Source organism: Heterodontus francisci, chromosome 18 (assembly GCF_036365525.1).
Source record: "Heterodontus francisci isolate sHetFra1 chromosome 18, sHetFra1.hap1, whole genome shotgun sequence".
NCBI lineage: Eukaryota > Metazoa > Chordata > Chondrichthyes > Heterodontiformes > Heterodontidae > Heterodontus > Heterodontus francisci.
The window spans coordinates 85352144-85370701 of NC_090388.1; the positions used below are offsets into that span (position 1 = coordinate 85352144).

General features: G+C 44.1%; 1 protein-coding gene across 3 annotated transcripts; it reads left to right on the plus strand.

The window, feature by feature from the left end:
- The first annotated feature begins 826 nt into the window (after window positions 1-826).
- On the plus strand, window positions 827-17565 carry LOC137379898 (probable G-protein coupled receptor 139). 3 transcript variants are annotated; one of them, XR_010976934.1, is made up of 3 exons: window positions 827-911; window positions 1850-2119; window positions 16515-16597. XR_010976934.1 is itself a non-coding variant. In XM_068051301.1 (2 exons), exons 1-2 carry the CDS (start codon window positions 1516-1518, stop codon window positions 17420-17422), a joined length of 978 nt encoding a protein of 325 aa, XP_067907402.1. In that variant the 3' UTR covers window positions 17423-17565. The 3 variants fall into 3 exon arrangements, 1 of the variants encoding a protein (XP_067907402.1); XR_010976933.1 differs by lacking the exon at window positions 827-911 and adding an exon at window positions 1498-1585; XM_068051301.1 differs by lacking the exons at window positions 827-911; window positions 1850-2119 and adding an exon at window positions 1516-1585 and having other exon boundaries at window positions 16515-17565.
- Window positions 17566-18558: the final 993 nt, after the last annotated feature.

Genomic DNA, 18558 nt, shown 5'->3' on the forward strand with positions numbered 1-18558 from the left:
GAAGGGCTCCCCTTCTTTCCCTCTCCTTTTTTGAGCACGGTAGATTTATTTCTTTTTTAAGTGGATATACTTGCCAATTCAGTGAGAGTTTAACTGTTTACGCACCGTGATTATAAAAAGAACCAATCAGACAGGTTTTCTTGAGCTTAACAAAGAAAGAGGTAAGTACCTAACCCAATCTAAGTAAAATTATAAAATATGCTCCGACCTTTTACACACACTCACACACGAACACACACAGACACAAATAGGTTACAGAGTAGCGAAGGATAGATTGGTCGCATTAGAAACCAGAGATATAAAAGGAGCATATATTCTGTGGAGGTTGGTGACTTGGCTGGCTTCAGGCTGAATTCGGTGGTCACGCAACTGAGGCTTCATGTTTGATGATGTGGATGCTGATTCAGTGGTTCTCTGGGAAGCAGCAATTCCTTCAAGGGGTGGGGGGGGGGGGGTCTCTGTCTGTCCTTTCGCATACTGCTCTACTCGCAGTAGCTCCCCCCTCAGTCTTAAGTAATTAAGCACAGTGAGCATCAATCAATGAACAGACTAATACAATCAAACACAGAGCAATTAAACTACTGAACACTACAGTTTGCAGCAGGTAATATGTGTTGGTGCTCACGGTTAGCAGGCAGAATTCAAAGCTTGCAAGATTTGAGTAGTTCGCCTCCACCAGTTTAATATTCAGGTTTCCATCCAGTGGATAAAAAGAATCATCATTCGACCTAACACGTTTTTGTGGCAATATTCTTACAATTCTGTTGTTGAATTGGTAGAAGAGGGTCATCACAGGTGGAAAAGGACAGCAATGTCCACTGCTGAGTGGCCCTGGAGAAGGAACACGTGGTATCCGCTGGCATGGTTGAAGCCTTTACAATTGGTGGACACCACAGAGACTGAAGTATGCGGTAAGGACAGAAAAACATTTATTATTTAAATTGTTAAGTTCCTTTATCATTCTTCAGATTTAGGTGTTTATTGATTGGTCCCCTTGAAAGAAAGAGGGACTATGTTTACTTTATTTTATTTGGGTTGGACGACAGTAGGGCAATGAAGTGCAATTAAGAGTCGGAATGATAGCAACCTCATTTGGTGCTTTGTCTATGGCCTGGTGGGTGCTAAGCCTGGAGAATGAGCTCACACTGTCTAACAGGTTGTTTGAGGCTTCCTGGAACTGGTGAGCAACATTGTGCATGTCAGAGAAATGGAAAATGATATTAGTGTTTAATTTGCTAAGTTTTATTCCTTTTCAGGATTTGGATTTAATTAGTTGTGCCCTACCAAAAAAGGGAGCATTTTTGCTTGTTTTTTGCTTGATGGCAATGTCTCCTTATTGTTCCATTGAAAAGAGTTGAATGAAAGCCACAGGCTCAATTTTTGTGCAAAGGAGTGGAAATAACATTAGTAATGATGTTACCTAATTGTGTCACTGGAGGCTTCTGCAATCTATATACTGACTCTGCTGCAAATCATGTGCTGAGGCTGTTGAGATCTAATCGCTTCTGGCAGAACATGCATGAACCAGTAACTGGTCCGGTGTATGCAATTTACTATCCAATTCTTGCCGCTCTTGGTATCCCAGGTAAATGGCAATCATACCCACTATGCAAACCTGTGTTACAATGTCTCATTGTTCTTGCTGCGTGTCTGCTGGTTAATCTGTCTTTGTGGATGTGTACGCAAAAAAGGAACATATTTTGCGGTAACCACTCGATGGCTAAACTATCCTAATTTTATATATTTATTCAATGTAATATTTTATTGCAATGAAATTTATTTCTGCTTCAACATATTCAGACCTTTTTGTAAATAGTCTTCTTGAAACAAATTGCTATTTCATATCCAGACGAACCATTTCGGAGCGGCACGTATCAGTGAGACCAGCGGGGTTATAAACAGCGAGGAGAAGGGAAGAGAGAGGTCAGTCAGAGCAGCGTGAATCAGTGACACCAGCGTGACTATAACCAGTGAGGAGAAGGAAGGAGAGAGCTCAGTCGGAGCAGCGAGACCAGTTGGGCTCTAATCAGTGAGACCAGCCAGACTCACTGTCGCCTGTAACCAGTCGGAACCCGCATTTGGAAAGAGAAAAAAGAGGTGTGACATCACAGGGAAGCAGGTAGATGATTGGTGAATATTGCAGTTTAGGGACTGTGTCTCAACAACTGGCAGACTAAAAATGAGAAAAAATTAAGTATTAATAATAAGGAACAAGTGAGTAGCTGCTGAGTATTATCTTTTTTAAGTAAGGTTTAGTTTAACTAGTGAACCCTGTATTGATTATTTATCAGGATTTATCAGGACTAGTTAGGTTTTATTAATAGTTCTAAGGTATTTTGGTATTGGCAACTTTTCTTTTTTTTAGCAGTAGCAAAGGGTCAACGAATGAATAAAGGAATGGCAGGGTTGCTTCAAACTTGAGAGACCACCTCCTGTGCTATGTGGGAGCTCCAGGATGCTTCTGATATCCTGGATAACCATTTGTGATAGGTGATTCGACCAGGGGTACAGACAGGCGTTTCTGTGCAAGAACAATAGGTCAGTAATAGTAGGGGATTTTAACTACCCCAATATTAACTGGGATAGTTTTAGTGTGAAAGGAATTGAGGGAGCAGAATTCTTGAGGTGCATTCAGGAGAACTTTTTTTGCCCAGTATGTAGCAAGTCCAACAAGAGAGGGATCAGTTTTAGACTTAGTTTTAGGAAATGAAGATGAGCAGATGGAAGGAGTGGCTGTGGGAGAGCATTTTGGTGGTAGTGATCATAATTCAGTCAGTTTTAACATAATTATGGAAAAGGACAGGATATAACAGGAATTAGAGTTCTCAATTGGGGCAAGGCCAATTTTACTAAGCTGAGGAGTGATTTAGCGAAAGTGGACTGGAAACAGCTACTTGAAGGTAAATCAGTGTCAGAAGAGAGGGAGGCATTCAAAGAGGAGATTCAAGGGGTTCAGAGTAAACATGTTCCCACAAAGTAAAATGGTGGGACTGCCCAATCTAGAGCCCCATGGATGTCAAGGAGCCGACAGAGTAAGATAAGGCAGAAAAGGAAAGCTTATGTCCAACACTGAGTACTCAATGCTACAGAAAGGCGAGAGGAGTATAGAATGTGGAGGGGTGAAATCAAAAAGGAAATTAGGAAAGCAAAAAGAGGGCATGAAAGAATATTGGCAAGCAAAATCATGGTGACGCCAAAGATCTTTTATCAATACATTAAGAGTAAGAGGATAAATAAGATAACCTATGTTTAGGGGCAGAAGATGTTGGTCTGTTCTTAATGAATAGTTTGTGACAGTCTTCACAAACGAGGGGGATGATGCCGACATTTTAGTTAAGGAGGAGCAGTGTGAAGTATTGGATGTGATAAACATAGGAAGAGAGGAAATATTAATAGGATTAGCATCCTTGAAAGTTGATAAGTCACCAGGGCTGGATGATATGTACCCCAGAGTGTTTCAAGAAGCAAGAGAGGAAATAGCAGAAGGTCTGACCATCATTCTGAACAAGGGTCACTGACCCGAAACGTTAACTCTGCTTCTCTCTCCACAGATGCTACCAGACCTGCTGAGTATTTCCAGCATTTCTTGTTTTTATTTCAGATTTCCAGAATCCGCAGTATTTTGCTTTTATTTTCCAGTCCTCAGGATTGGAGAACTGCTAACGTTGTACCTCTGTTTAAAAAGAGGGTGAGGGATAGAGAATAATTACAGGCCAGTCAGTCTCAGCTCATTAGTGGGCAAATTATTGGAATCAATTCTCAGAGACTGAGTGAGACCAGCGGTGTTTAAAAAGTGCAGCAGCAGCGAGAAGTAAGGAGACTGAGTGAGACCAGTGGTGTTTAAAAAGTGCAGCAACAGTGGGAAAGAAGGAGACTGAGTGAGAACAGCGGTGTTTAAAAAGAGCAGAGACAGCAGGAAAGAAGGGGACTGAGTAAGACCAGCGGTGTTTAGAAAGAAAAGAGACAGCGGGAATGAAGAAGACTGAGTGAGAACAGCGGTGTTTAAAAAGAGCAGAGACAGCAGGAAAGAAAGAGACTGAGTGAGACCGGTGGTGTTTAAAAAGAGCAGCGACAGCGGGAAAGAAAGAGACTGAGTGAGACCGGCGGTGTTTAAAAAGAGCAGAGACAGCAGGAAAGAAGGAGACTGAGTGAGACCGGCGGTGTTTAGAAAGAAAAGAGACAGCGGGAACGAAGAAGACTGAGTGAGACCAGCGGTGTTTAAAAAGAGCAGCAACAGCGGCAAAGAAGGAGACTGAGTGAGACCAGCGGTGTTTAAAAAGAGCAGCAACAGCGGCAAAGAAGGAGACTGAGTGAGACCAGCAGTGTTTAAAAAGAGCAGGGACAGCGTGCCTGAGTTTTGTAAAAGAAAAGCCAACAGTGACATCACAGGAGAGCTGCAAGGTGATTGGTTGGTGAGTAGCAGATGTTAGAATATCTTAAAAAAATAAGGGGTAAGTTGTTTTTTTGTTGAAAATAAAATCTCGTGATAAGGTGAGTATTACTAAAGTGTTTGTTTTAAGGACTTTAGATTGAAGTAGGTAGAACAAGGCCCCTAGTATAATTAGTTTTTTAAAATTAAGGGAGTAACTAATTAACCTAAGGGTAAGTCATGGCACGAGAGCTCAGCCCCGTGATATGCTCCTCCTGCACTATGTGGGAAATCAGGGATGCTTCCAGTGTCCCTGGTGACCGTGTGTGCAGGAAGTGTATCCATCTGCAGCTACTGGATACCCTCATTACGGAGCTGGAGCTGGGGTGGATTCGCTGTGGAGCATCCGCGATGCTGAGGAAGTCATGCATAGCATGTTTAGTGAGGTGGTCACACCGCAGGTAATGGCTGCACAGGCAGAAAAGAGATGGGTGACCACCAGACGGAGTAGTAGGCACAGGCAGGTAGTGCAAGAGTCCCCTGTGGCCATCCCCCTCTCAAAGAGACATACCGCTTTGGATACTGTTGGGGGGGGATGACCTCTCAGGGGAAAGCAGCAACAGCTACGTTCGTGGCACCACGGAGGGCTCTGCTGCACAGCAGGGAAGGAAAAGGGTTAGAAGAGCTATAGTGATCGGGGATTCTATTGTAAGAGGTGCAGATTGGCGTTTCTGTGGCCACAAACGAGACTCCAGGATGGTATGTTGCCTCCCTGGTGCGAGGGTCAAGGATGTCTCCGAGCGGCTGCAGAACATTCTGAAAGGGGAGGGTGAGCAGCAAGAGGTCATAATCCATATTGGTACTAACGACATAAGCAGGAAAAGAGATGAGGTCCTGCAAAGTGACTATAGAGAGTTAGGCAGAAGGTTAAAAAGCAGGATCTCTAGGATTGTAATCTCAGGATTACTTCCTGTGCCACGTGCTAGTGAGGGTAGGAATAGGAGGATTAGGCAAATGAATGCGTGGCTGAAGAGCTGGTGTAATGGGAGGGCTTCAGCTACTTGGATCACTGGTGCAGAGGCAACCTGGACAAGAAGAATGGGTTGCATCTAAACTGGAGGGCGACCAATATCCTTGCGGGGAGGTTTGCTAGCACAACTATATTGACTGGGACTCACTTCGTGATAGGGGCTTGGATGGGGCAGAATTTGTAAGGAACATCCAGGAGGGGTTCTTGAAACAATATGTAGATAGTCCAACGAGGGATGGGGCCATACTGCACCTGGTATTGGGGAATGAGCCCGGCCAGCTGGTCGAAGTTTCAGTTGGGGGGCATTTCGGGAACAGTGACCATAATTCCATAAGTGTTAAGGTACTTGTGGATAAGGATAAGAGTAGTCCTCGAGTGAAGGTGCTAAATTGGGGGAAGGCTAATTGTAACAATATTAGGCAGGAACTGAAGAATTTAGATTGGGTGCGGCTGTTTGAGGGTAAATCAACATCTGACATGTGGGAGTCTTTCAAACATCAGTTGATTAGAATCCAGGACCAGCATGTTCCTGTGAGGAAGAAGGATAAGTTTGGCAAGTTTCGGGAACCTTGGATAACACGGGATATTGTGAGCCTTGTCAAAAAGAAAAACGAAGCATTCGTAAGGGCTGGAAGGCTGGGATCAGACAAAGCCCTTGAGGAATATAAAGACAGTAGGAAGGAACGTAAGCAAGGAGTTAGGAGGGATAAAAGGGGTCATGAATAGTCATTGGCAAACAGGATTAAGGAAAATCCCAAGGTTTTTTATACGTATATAAAGAGCAAGAGGGTAACTAGGGAAACGGTTGGGCCACTCAAGGACAGAGAAGGGAATCTATGTGTGGAGCCAGAGGAAATGGGCGAGGTACTAAATGAGTACTTTGTATCAGTATTCACCAAAGAGAAGGACTTGGTGGATGATGAGCCAAGGGAAGGGAGTGCAGATAGGCTCAGCCATCTCATTATCAAAAAGGAGGAGATGTTGGGTGTCTTGCAAAACATTAAGGTAGATAAGTCCCCAGGGCCTGATGGGATCTACCCCAGAATACTGAGGGAGGCAAGGGAGGAAATTGCTGGGGCCTTGACAGAAATCTTTGCATCCTCATTGGCTACAGGTGAGGTCCCAGAGGACTGGAGAATGGCCAATGTTGTTCCTTTGTTTAAGAAGGGTAGCAAGGATAAACCAGGAAATTATTGGCCGGTGAGCCTTCCGTCATGGTAGGGAAATTATTAGAGAGGATTCTTCGGGACAGGATTTACTCCCATTTTGAAACAAACAAACTTATTAGCGAGACACAGCATGGTTTTGTGAAGGGGTGGTCGTGTCTCACTAACTTGATTGAGTTTTTTGAGGAAGTGACAAAGATGATTGATGAAGGAAGGGCAGTGGATGTTATCTATATGGACATCAGCAAAGCCTTTGACAAGGTCCCTCATGGCAGACTGGTACAAAAGGTGGAGTCACACTGGATCAGAGGTGAGCTGGCAAGATGGATACAGAACTGGCTTGGTCATTGAAGACAGAGGGTAGCAGTGGAAGGGTGCTTTTCTGAATGGAGGGATGTGACTAGTGGTGTTCCGCGGGGATCAGTGCTGGAACCACTGCTCTTTGTAGTATATATAAATGGTTTGGAGGAAAATGTAGCTGGTCTGATCAGTAAGTTTGCGGATGACACAAAGGTTGGAGGAGTTGCGGATAGTGATGAGGATTGTCAGAGGATACAGCAGGATATAGATCGGTTGGAGACTTGGGCGGAGAAATGGCAGATGGAGTTTAATCCGGACAAATGTGAGGTAATGCATTTTGGAAGGTCTAATGCAGGTGGGAAGTATACAGTAAATGGCAGAACCCTTAGGAGTATTGACAGGCAGAGAGATCTGGGTGTACAGGTCCACAGGTCACTGAAAGTGGCAATGCAGGTGGATAAGGTAGTCAAGAAGGCATACGGCATGCTTGCCTTCATAGGTCGGGGCATAGAGTATAAAAATTGTCAAGTCATGCTGCAGCTGTACAGAACTTTAGTTAGGCCACACTTAGAATATTGTGTGCAGTTCTGGTCACCACACTACCAGAAGGACGTGGAGGCTTTGGAGAGGGTACAGAAGAGGTTTACCGGGATGTTGCCTGGTCTGGAGAGGTTGGATAAACTCGGATTGTTTTCACTGGAACGACGGAGGTGGAGCGGCGACATGATAGAGGTTTACAAAGTTATAAGCGGCATGGACAGAGAGTGGATAGTCAGAAGCTTTTTCCCAGGGTGGAAGAGTCAGTTACTAGGGGACATAAGTTTCAGGTGAGAGGGGCAAAGTTTAGAGGGGATGTGCGAGGCAAGTTCTTTACGCAGAGGGTGGTGAGTGCTTGGAACTTGCTGCCGGGGGAGGTGGTGGAAGCAGGTACGATAGCGACGTTTAAGAGGCATCTTGACAAATACATGAATAGGATGGGAATAGAGGGATACGGTCCCCGGAAGTGCAGAAGGTTTTAGTTTAGGCAGGCATCAAGATCGGCGCAGGCTTGGAGGGCCGAATGGCCTGTTCCTGTGCTGTACTGTTCTTTGTTCTTTGTCCTCGGGAGAGTTTAAACTAGTCTTGCAGTGGGGTGGGACCCAAAGGAGTAGTGTCTCAGATGAGATAGTTGAGGCAAATGTAGAGGTTAAAGCAAGCAAGTCCAGTAGGTAGGCCAGTCAGGGAGCGTGGAAGGCCTAGTAGGCTAAACTGCATTTACTTTAATGCAAGAAGCCTTACAGGTAAGGCAGATGAACTCAGAGCATGGATCCGTACATGGGATTGTGATATTGTAGCCATTACGGAAACGTGGTTGAGGGATGGGCAGGACTGGCAGCTCAATGTTCTGGGGTATCTATCTTTCCGGTGTGACAGAGGTGGAGGTAAGAGAGGAGGGGGAGTTGCACTATTGATTAGGGAGGACATCACAGCAGTACTTAGAGAGGATATCCCAGGGGGAATGTCCAGTGAGGCCATTTGGGTAGAATTTGAAATAAGAAAGGGGTGATCACTTTGATGGTATTGTACTATAGGCATCCCAATAGTCAGAGGGAAGTGGAGGAGCATATATGTAGGGAAATCACAGATAGGTGTAGGAATTATAGGGTTGTAATAGTAGATGATTTTAACTTCCCTAATATTGACTGGGACTGCCTTAGTGCTAAGGGATCAGATGGGAAGAATTTGTCAAGTGTATCTAGGATAGTTTTCTGAAGCAGTATGTGGATGGCCCTACTAGAGAAGGGGCTACACTCAACCTCGTCTTAGGAAATGAGGATGGGCAGGTGGTTGATGTGTCAGTGGGGGAGTACTTTGGGACCAGTGACCATAACTCTATTAGCTTCAAGATAGTTATGGAAAAGGATAGGACTGGTCCTCAGGTTGAAGTCCTGAATTGTGGGAAGGCTAATTTCGATGGCATCAGACAGGAACTCTCAAAAGTTGAATGGGAGAGGCTGTTTATAGGTAAAGGGACGTCTGGCAAGTGGGAGGCTTTTGAAAGTGAGATAGGAGGAGTTCAGGGCCGACATGGTCCTGTCAGATGGAAGGGCAAGGCTGGCAAGTTTACGGAACCTTGGTTGACGAGGGATATTGAGGGTCTGGTCAGGACAAAGAAGGAGGCATATGTCAGGTATAGGCAGCTGGGATCAAGTGAGTCCCTCGAGGAATATAGGAGATGTAGAACTACACTCCAGAAGGAAATTAGGAGGGCGAAAAGGGGCCATGAGATTTCCCTCGCAGATGAGATAAAGGAGAATCCTAAAATTCTATAAGTATATTAAGAGTAAAAGGGTAGCTAGGGTGAGAGTAGGTCCCCTTCAGAATCAGTGTGGCAATCTATGTGTGGAGCCACGGGAAATGGTCGAGGTCTTAAATGAATATTTCTCGTCCATGTTTACCGTGGAGAAGGTCATGGAAGCTGGTGAGTTCAAGGGTGGGAACACCAATATCCTGGAGCATATCCACATTACAAAGGAGGAGGTGTTGGATGTTCTGAAGCGCATTAAGGTGGATAAATCCCCAGGGCCTGACCAGGTGTGTCCTAGGATGCTATGGGAAGCAAAGGAAGAGATTGCTGGGGCCCTGGCAGAGATTTTTGTATCATTGTTAGCCACGGGTGAGGTACTGGAAGACTGGAGGATAGCTAATGTTGTGCCTTTATTTAAGAAGGGCAGCAGGGATAAGCCAGGGAACTACAGGCTGGTGAACCTTACATCAGTGGTGGGAAAGTTATTGGAAGGGATTCGGAGAGACGGGATTTATATGCATCTGGAAAGGCATGGTCTGATTAGGGATAGTCAGCATGGCTTTGTGCGTGGGAAATCATGTCTCACGAATTTGATTGAGTTTTCAAGGAGGTGAGCAAGAGAATTGACGAGGGAAGGGCGATGGACGTTGTCTACATGGACTTTAGCAAGGCCTTTGACAAGGTCCCGCATGGTAGGCTGGTCCAGAAGGTTCATACACATGGGATCCAGGATGAGCTAGCCAATTGGATACAAAATTGGCTTGGTGATCGGAGGCAGAGATTGTCGTGGAGGGTTGTTTTTCAGATTGGAGGCTGGTGACCAGTGGTGTGCCGCAGGGATCGGTGCTGGGCCCTCTGCTGTTTGTCATATATATTAATGACTTGGATGTGAATGAAAGGGGCATGATTAGTAAGTTTGCAGATGACACCAAAATTGGTGGTATAGTGGACAGTGAAGAAGGTTTTCTAAGGTTATAACAGCATATAGATCAACTTTGAAAGTGGGCAAGGGAGTGGCAAATGGAATGTAACACAGACAAGTGTGAAGTGATGCATTTTGGGAAGTTAAACCAGGCAGGACATATACAGTGAATGGCAGGGCCCTGGGGAGTGTTGTTGAGCAGAGAGACCTTGGGGTACATGTACATAGTTCCCTGAAAGTGGCAACACAGGTTGACAGGGTGGTGAAGAAGGCGTATGGCATGCTTGCCTTCATCGGCCGAGGCATTGAGTACAAGATTTGGGACGTCATGTTACAGTTGTACATAATGTTGGTTAGGCCGCATTTGGAGTACTGTGTGCAGTTCTGGTCGCCGCACGACAGGAAAGATGTGATTAAGCTAGAGAGGGTGCAGAAAAGATTCACAAGGATGTTGCCTGGTTTGGAGGGCTTGAGTTATAAAGAGAGATTGGATAGGCTGGGTCTGATTTCCCTGAAGCGAAGGAGGCTGAGAGGGGACATGATAGAGGTATATAAAATTATGAGAGGCATAGATAGGGTAGATAGCCAGAGTGTGTTTCCCATGGTAGGGGTGACTAAAACTAGAGGGCAAAGAGTTAAGGTGAGAGGGGGAGGTTTAAAGGGGATCAAAGGGGTAAATTCTTTACACAAAGAATAGTGGGTATCTGGAATGAGCTGCCTGAGGAGGTGGTGGAGGCAGGAACAGTAGCGACATTTAAGAGGCATCTGGACAGGTACTTGAATGAGCAAGGCATAGAGAGATATGGAATTAATGCAGGAGGCGGGATTAATATAGATAGGCATTATGGTCGGCATGGACGTGGTGGGCCGAAGGGCTTGTTTCTATGCTGTACAACTCTATGACTCTTTGACTCAATGAGATAGAATAAACTGTCACTTCGAAGGGCACAGTTTAATCAAGAATAGTCGCCATGGATTTGTTAAGGGACGATCTTGTCTGAATAAGTTGATTCGATGTTTTGAAGAAGTAACACGGAAGATTGATGAGGGTAGTGTAGTTGATGTGGTCTACATGGACTTTAGCAAGACTTTTGACAAGGTTCCATATGGCAGACTGGTTAAAAAATTAAAGGCCATGGATCCAGGGAAATGTAGCAAGGTGGATACAAAATTGGCTCAGTGGCAGGAAACAAAGGGTAATTGTTGACGGATGTTTTTGCGACTGGAGAGTTGTTTCCAGTGGCGTTCTGCAGGGCTCAGTACTGGGTCCCCTGCTTTTTGTGGTATATATTAACGATTTAGACATAAATGTAGGGGGCATGATTCAGAGGTTTGCAGACAACATATAGATTGGTCGTGTGATATATAGCGAGGCGGATAGCTGGAGGCTGCAGGAAGATGTTGATGGTCTGGTCAGATGGGCAGAAAAGTGGCAAATGGAATTCAACCCGGGGAAGTGTGAGGTGATGCATTTGGGGAGGTCAAACAAGGCAAAGGAATACACGAAAATACTGAGAGGTGTAGAGGAAGTGAGGGACCTTGGAGTGAATGTCCGTAGATCTCTGAAGGTAGCAGGACAGGTTGATAAAGTGGTTAAGAAGGCATATAGAATCCTTTCCTTTATTAGCCGATGTATAGAATATAAGAGCAAGGAGGTTATGCTGGAACTGTATAACTCATTGGCTAGGGCACAACTTGAGTACTGTGTGCAGTTCTGGTCACCTCATTACAGAAAGGATGTAATTGCACTAGAGAGGGTACTGAGGAGATTTACATGGATGTTGTCAGGATTGGAAAAATGCAGCTATGAGGAAAGATTGGATAGGCTGGAGTTGTTCTCCTTGGACCAGAGAAGGCTGAGGGGAGATCTGATTGAAATGTACAAGATTTTGAGGGGTCTGGATAGAGTGGAGGTGAAGGGTCTGTTTACATTAGCAGAGAGGTCAGTGAAGAGGGGGCATAAATTTAAAGTGATTGGTAGAAAGATTAGAGGGGAGATGAGGAAAGAAAATTTCACCCAGAGGGTAGTGGGGGTCTGAAACTCACTGCCTGAAAGGGTAGTTGAGGCAGAGACCCTCAACTCATTCAAAAGGAGTCTGGATATGCACCTCATGTCCCGTTATCTGCAGGGCTATGGATCAAATGCTGGAAGGTGGGATTCGACTGGGTGGATCGCTTTTCGGCTGGCACAGACATGATGGGCCAAGTGGCCTCTTTCTGTGCCATAAACTTTCTATGATCTATTGTCTATTGTCTATGATCTATGCCAAGAGCATTTAAATGTATGCTGTGTTCACTTTAAACTTCCAATGGATAGAGATCACTCTCCAGAGTCCAAATGTAGGGGCTGATGAATATTAACTTTCGACTTTTCGCCATATGGGCGAATGATTCACCTCCATCCACATTGTGGCGTTTTCTATCCTACCCCTGTTACAGGTGTAAGTTATTAAAATAATAATAAGATTAAACAAAATACTATTGTATATACCTTCAGCAATTTGTATTGATTTTCAGCTTTACATGTCAATCATTGTTATTTCAACTAATATATTAAAACACATTGATTTGATTCCAGTTGCCAGACCTGTTTTTCTCCTCTCTCTCTCCTGCGCTTTGTATTTCTCGTCTCCTTTTCTTTCTCTGTCTCTCGTTGTTTCTTTTATCTTTCTCTCTCTTCAACTTTCTTGCAAAGGATCATATCGTCTTTTAATCGAATGGCAAAGCGAAGTGAAATGTTTAAATAAAAGCAAAATACTGCAGATACTGGAATGTTTGTAATAAAACAATGTTTCACCCAAACCCCAGTTCATCATTTAGTTCTGCAGGTTAGGTCTTGTGGTGCAACCAATAACACAGACCAAGCAGGCGAGTTGTTCCTTCATCTGATTGTTATTTCCGAGACACAAATGTATTAACCTAACAAGTAACAATCAGTATAGTCTAAACAGTGCTTTACTGTGTAAAGTCTTTGACCTGCATTGGGCGGTCTGTGTAATTACTAGCACTAAATATAATTTTGTAATCTGCTGATTGTGCCAACACATCGTTCAAAGAATTTGTTAAAGACAATAAGCAATTGTTTTCACCTTTCCCCTTCTGATATTAGGTCCCACAGCCACTGTCAGCATTCAGACACATGCCCTGTTATTCATGCACCATAATGACAGGCAGTTTAACAGCCTATTAACCAGACAGGATCGGCGAAATAATGTCTTCACCAGATTCTCATTCTCAGGCGCTTTCTACTTGTGCTGGTCATAGTAAAAACAATGATTGATGTCACCTGACTCCTCTTCACTATGGACGTCCAATCTCTCTACACCTCCATCCCCCACCAGGACAATCTGACGGGTCTCCGCTTCTTCCTTGAGCAGAGTACCAACCAGTCCCCATCCACCACCACCCTCCTCCGCCTGGCTGAGCTTGTTCTCACATTGAACAACTTCTCGTTCAACTCATTTCCTTCAAGTAAAAGGTGTTGCTATGGGTACCTGCATGGGCCCTAGTTTGTGAGATATGTTGAAAATTCCTTGTTCCAGTCCGACTCAGGCCCCTTCCCCGAACTCTTTTTCCGGTACATTGATGATTGTATCGGTGCTGTTTCCTGCTCCCGCCCCGAACTGGAAAACTTTATCAAATTTGTTTCTAATTTCCACCCTCTTCTCATCTTTACATGGTCCTTCACTGACTCTTCCCAACCCTTCCTCAACTTCTCTGTCTCCATCTCTGGGGATAGGCTGTCTACGAATGTTCATTATAAGCCCACCGACTCCCACAGCTACCTCGACTACGCTTCTTTACACCCTGCCTCCTGTAAGGACTCCATTCCATTCTCCCAGTTTCTCCGTCTCCGACGCATCTGCTCTGATGTAGCAACCTTCCACAACAGCGCTTCTGATATGTCTTCCTTTTTCCTCAACCAAGGATTCCCCCCCAACTGTGGTTGAGAGGGCCCTCAACTGTGTCCGGCCCATTTCCTGCACCTCTATCCTCACCCCTTCCCCTCCCTCCCAGAACCGTGACAGGGTTCCCCTTGTCCTCACTTTCCACCCTACCAGCCTCCACATCCAAAGGATCATCCTCGTCCATTTCCGCCACCTCCAGCGTAATGTCACTACCAAAGTCATCTTCCCCTCCCTTCCCCTGTCAGCATTCTGAAGGGATCATTCCCTCTGCGACACCCTGGTCCACTCCTCCATTACCCCCACCACCTCGTTCCCTTCCCACAGCACCTTCCCCTGCAAGCGCAGGAGGTGTAATACCTGCCCATTTACCTCCTCTCCTCAATATCCAAGGCCCCAAACACTCCTTTCAGGTGAAGCAGCGATTTACTTGTACTTCTTTCAATTTAGTATACTGTATTCGCTGCTCACAATGTGGTCTCCTCTACATTGGGGAGACCAAACGGAGACTGGGAGACCACTTTGCGGAACACTTCCGCTCAGTCCGAAAGCATGAGCCCGAGCTTCCGGTTGCTGGTCATTTCAACACACCCCCCTGCTTTCATTCTCACATCTCTGTCCTGGGATTGCTGCAGTGTTCCAGTGAACATCAACGCAAGCTCGAGGAACAGCATCTCATTTACCGATTAGGCACACTACAGTCTGCTGGACTGAACATTGAGTTCAATAATTTCAGGGCATGATGAGTCCCCCATTTTACTTTTATCTTTAGTATTTTTTTCTTTTTTCTTTTATTTTTTGTGTTTATTTTATTTTAGTTTGTTCAGTTTGTTTCTATTGTGCCTACCCACTGTTTTTTTCTTTTTTTTCATGTTTGTGCTTGTGGCTCTTCAGTTTTCAGTCCATTAACTCTTAATCTGTACTAATGCTTTGTCTTTCAGCACACCATTAACATATTATTTGCCTTTGCTCCATGACCTTCTGGTCGGTTATTCTGTGACCTTGTCCTATCAACACCTTCTCCTTTGTTATCTCTTGCCCCACCCCCGCTTTACTTGCTTCAAATCTTTTACATTTCTAATATCTGCCAGTTCTGAAGAAAGGTCACTGACCTGAAACGTTAACTCTGCTTCTCTCTCCACAGATGCTGCCAGGCCTGCTCAGTATTTCCAGCACTTTCTGTTTTTATTTCAGATTTCCAGCATCTGCAGTATTTTCCTTTATAACGTTAGATTGATGTTACTCCCTCTGCTGGTATCTCTGACTCTGCTGTACTGCCTGCATCACAACCTCTGAGATCAACTGGGGATTAGATGAGGAAGATTTCCACATATTTCATCAATGTGATCTCAGTCTAACACAAGGCTTGCTACTTTCCCGCAGGCCCATCAATAACACCCCATGAACATTAAGCTTCTTTACAATATGGCTTCTCTGCAGCTTATATTGTAATGTGAAAATTGTGTCCATTAATTGTAAAGGGAAGCTCAGGCGCATGTAAACATTTTTCATCAGTTTTGCATCACCCTCAACATGGAAAAGGAGAACGGGCAACAGGATTGTCACTTGAATAATCAATGGTGTGTCAAATGCCCTGAGATGTGGAGAGCACGGGTGGTGAGTCAGTGAGTCAGTGGCACTTTCCACAGCACGAAACCTCCTGTCTGATCTGCAGACAATCCACAACCCCAATTCACTCGCTTCAGTCCTTCCGCCACTTTGGTTCACCTCCGTTACCAGCAGATCCTGGGATCTACCCGATGTTAAGTTTCCCTTTTTTATTGGGGTTTTCCACCTTTATTATTCATTAGTTGAATTTTTAATCTCACACTCGTTTTCTATTGAATTGTAATTCATTCGCTTAATATATTTCAACTTCATTTTGTTTATTGTATTATTTATATGAAAGTGAATTATTCAAATTAATTTATGGCACTCAGCTCGGCTTATCATAACTCATTTCAAAATGTATTTACAACTGCAGTACAACTGTAATACCAGATTTCATTACCGAAACAGGCTTGCTCCTTCTTATGACTTCAAAATATCAAGTTACACTAACCTATCCCATCTATATTAAAAATCAGAGAAAAAATAATAACACCTTTCAGGACCTCAGGCTGTGTTAACGCACTTTACGACAACTTTTCAAGTCTAATCGCCATTGCAATGTACCAGAAATGTTGCAGCGAATTCGTGCACAGCAAGATCCCACAAACAGCAGTGAGGCAATGACCATATTATCGGGTTTAGTGATGTTGATTTAGGGAGAAATATTAGCCAGGGCACCGGGGGAGTGCAGCATTCTCTTCGTACTGGGTTGAAGTGCCAGCTGAGATTATGTGCTCAAATCTTTGAAGTGGGACATGAAACCTCAAACTTCGGACTCAGCTGGCCTTGTTTAAATTTGCAACCTCCATTTACTTGGAAATTTGCACGAACAACATTCGCAAGAGAACAAATGTTGGCAGAAAACTGCTACTTTCCCTTAATGTCTAACAATAATTATTCGTCTTGCTTGTTTTCCCTTCCCAGTTAACCTGGTGGCGATTGTGATCCTGGCCCAGGGAAAGTGCGGTCTCTGCAAATGTATCACCTATTATCTGGTGGCCATGGCAGCAGCGGATCTGATGGTTGTCATCACTGGAGTTATACTCAATCGGATCATTGATATTTACTTTCCTGGAAATTATCTGTTGATAACACCGCTATGTCGGACAAAAACTGCCCTAGTTTATGCAACCAGAGACATTTCTGTCTGGTTAACCGTTGCATTCACCTTTGATCGTTTTATAGCCATTTGTTGCCAGAAGCTGAAAACCAAATATTGCACCAAGGAAACAGCAGCTGTGATTGTAGGAATGGTGCTCACCCTGAGCTGTTTCAAAAACATCCCCTGGTACTTTGTATATGAACCTTTGTACATAATTGACAAATTGCCCTGGTATTGCAGGATAAGGTCAAGGTTTTATACTTCACCTCTATGGCTAGCATTTTCTTATTTTGGCTGCATAGCGACCCCTTTTCTGCCATTTTTTGTTATTTTACTGCTCAATGCACTGACAGTGAGATGTATATTAGTGGCTAGCAGAGTCCGCAAGACATTGAGGGGCAACACCAGCTCTGAAAATAATCCAGATCTTGAGATGGATAACAGGAGAAAATCAATCATTTTACTCTTCAGTATATCTGGCAATTTTCTATTTTTATGGCTGACATACACAATACATTACTTGTATTACAGAATTACCAATACTTATTCTTACACGGGTTACAATGACCCAGTTTATATCCTTCAAGAAACTGGATTTATGCTTCTGCTTTTGAGCTGCTGTACGAACACGATTATTTATGCAGTGACCCAGGCTAAATTCAGAAAGGAGTTAAAGAAAATAGTGAAATATCCAGTGAATCAAATTGTTAAGCTTTTTTTTGTTGGATAGTTAGAGGAACTATGGGCTTGCTGATATTACTATTCTTCTTTGAACTAAGAACATTGAAAAGGGACAGAAATAAGCAGTGTACCGATTTGCTGTTGTCACTTTTGTACTGTAACGGAAGACCAGTTTCAAAGCACAAATTAAATAAAGGCCAGTTCAAATCAAAATCCTGACAAACAGATCCACAGCTGAAGAACAACAATAACAGCAAGAAATTGCAACAAATAACCCTTCAACGTGGTGGCACATGAGAAGGAGATTCACAGGAGGGTTATCGATCACTATTTGACACACAGCTCGGAAGAAAGATATTGGACAGGGGACCAAAATCTTTGTCAATCAGAAACGTCTTAAAGGAAAAGACAATGGTTGGCAACAGAAAATGCAAGAGGTCAGAATTGCAAAGAGGATCTCTAATAGGCAGAAAAAGGAGAATAAAGAAACGGCGGCGATACTAAACAGATCCTCTATATCTGCCTTCATGCTCGAAGAATCAAAAAAAATCAAAATAGTAAGGGGGAGACAGGAAGGGATCAAGATTCTAAAGGCAGAGAGGAACTGACAGTTATTAATATCAGTAAAGAAGGTATTGGAGAAATTAATGGGAATAACAACCAATGAGCTGATGGCCTACATCCAAAGATATTAAAAGAGGTCAACTGGGAAAGTGGACAAAGGATTGGCAAATGGAATTTAACTTTACAAATGTAAAGTGATGCATTTTGGGAAGTTAAACCAGGCAGGACATATACAGTGAATGGCAGGGCCCTGGGGAGTGTTGTTGAGCAGAGAGACCTTGGGGTGCATGTACATAGTTCCCTGAAAGTGGCAACACAGGTAGACAGGGTGGTGAAGAAGGCATATGGCATGCTTGCCTTCATTGGCTGAGGCATTGAGTACAAGAGTTGGGACGTCATGTTACAGTTGTACATAACGTTGGTTAGGCCGCATTTGGCATACTGTGTGCAGTTCTAATTGCCGCACTACAGGAAAGATGTGATTAAGCGAGTGAGGGTGCAGAAAAGATTCACAAGGATGTTGCCTGGTTTAGAGGGCTTGAGTTATAAAGAGAGATTGGATAGGCTGGGTCTGTTTTCCCTGGAGTGAAGGAGGCTGAGAGGGGACATGATAGAGGTATA

Coding starts and splice junctions, on each gene's coding strand:
- LOC137379898 (XM_068051301.1), top strand. CDS start 1,516: ATGCATGAACCAGTAACTGGTCCGGTGTATGCAATTTACTATCCAATT. Junction 1,586..16,514: donor TGCCGCTCTTGGTATCCCAG/GTAAATGGCAAT, acceptor TTCCCTTCCCAG/TTAACCTGGTGGCGATTGTG.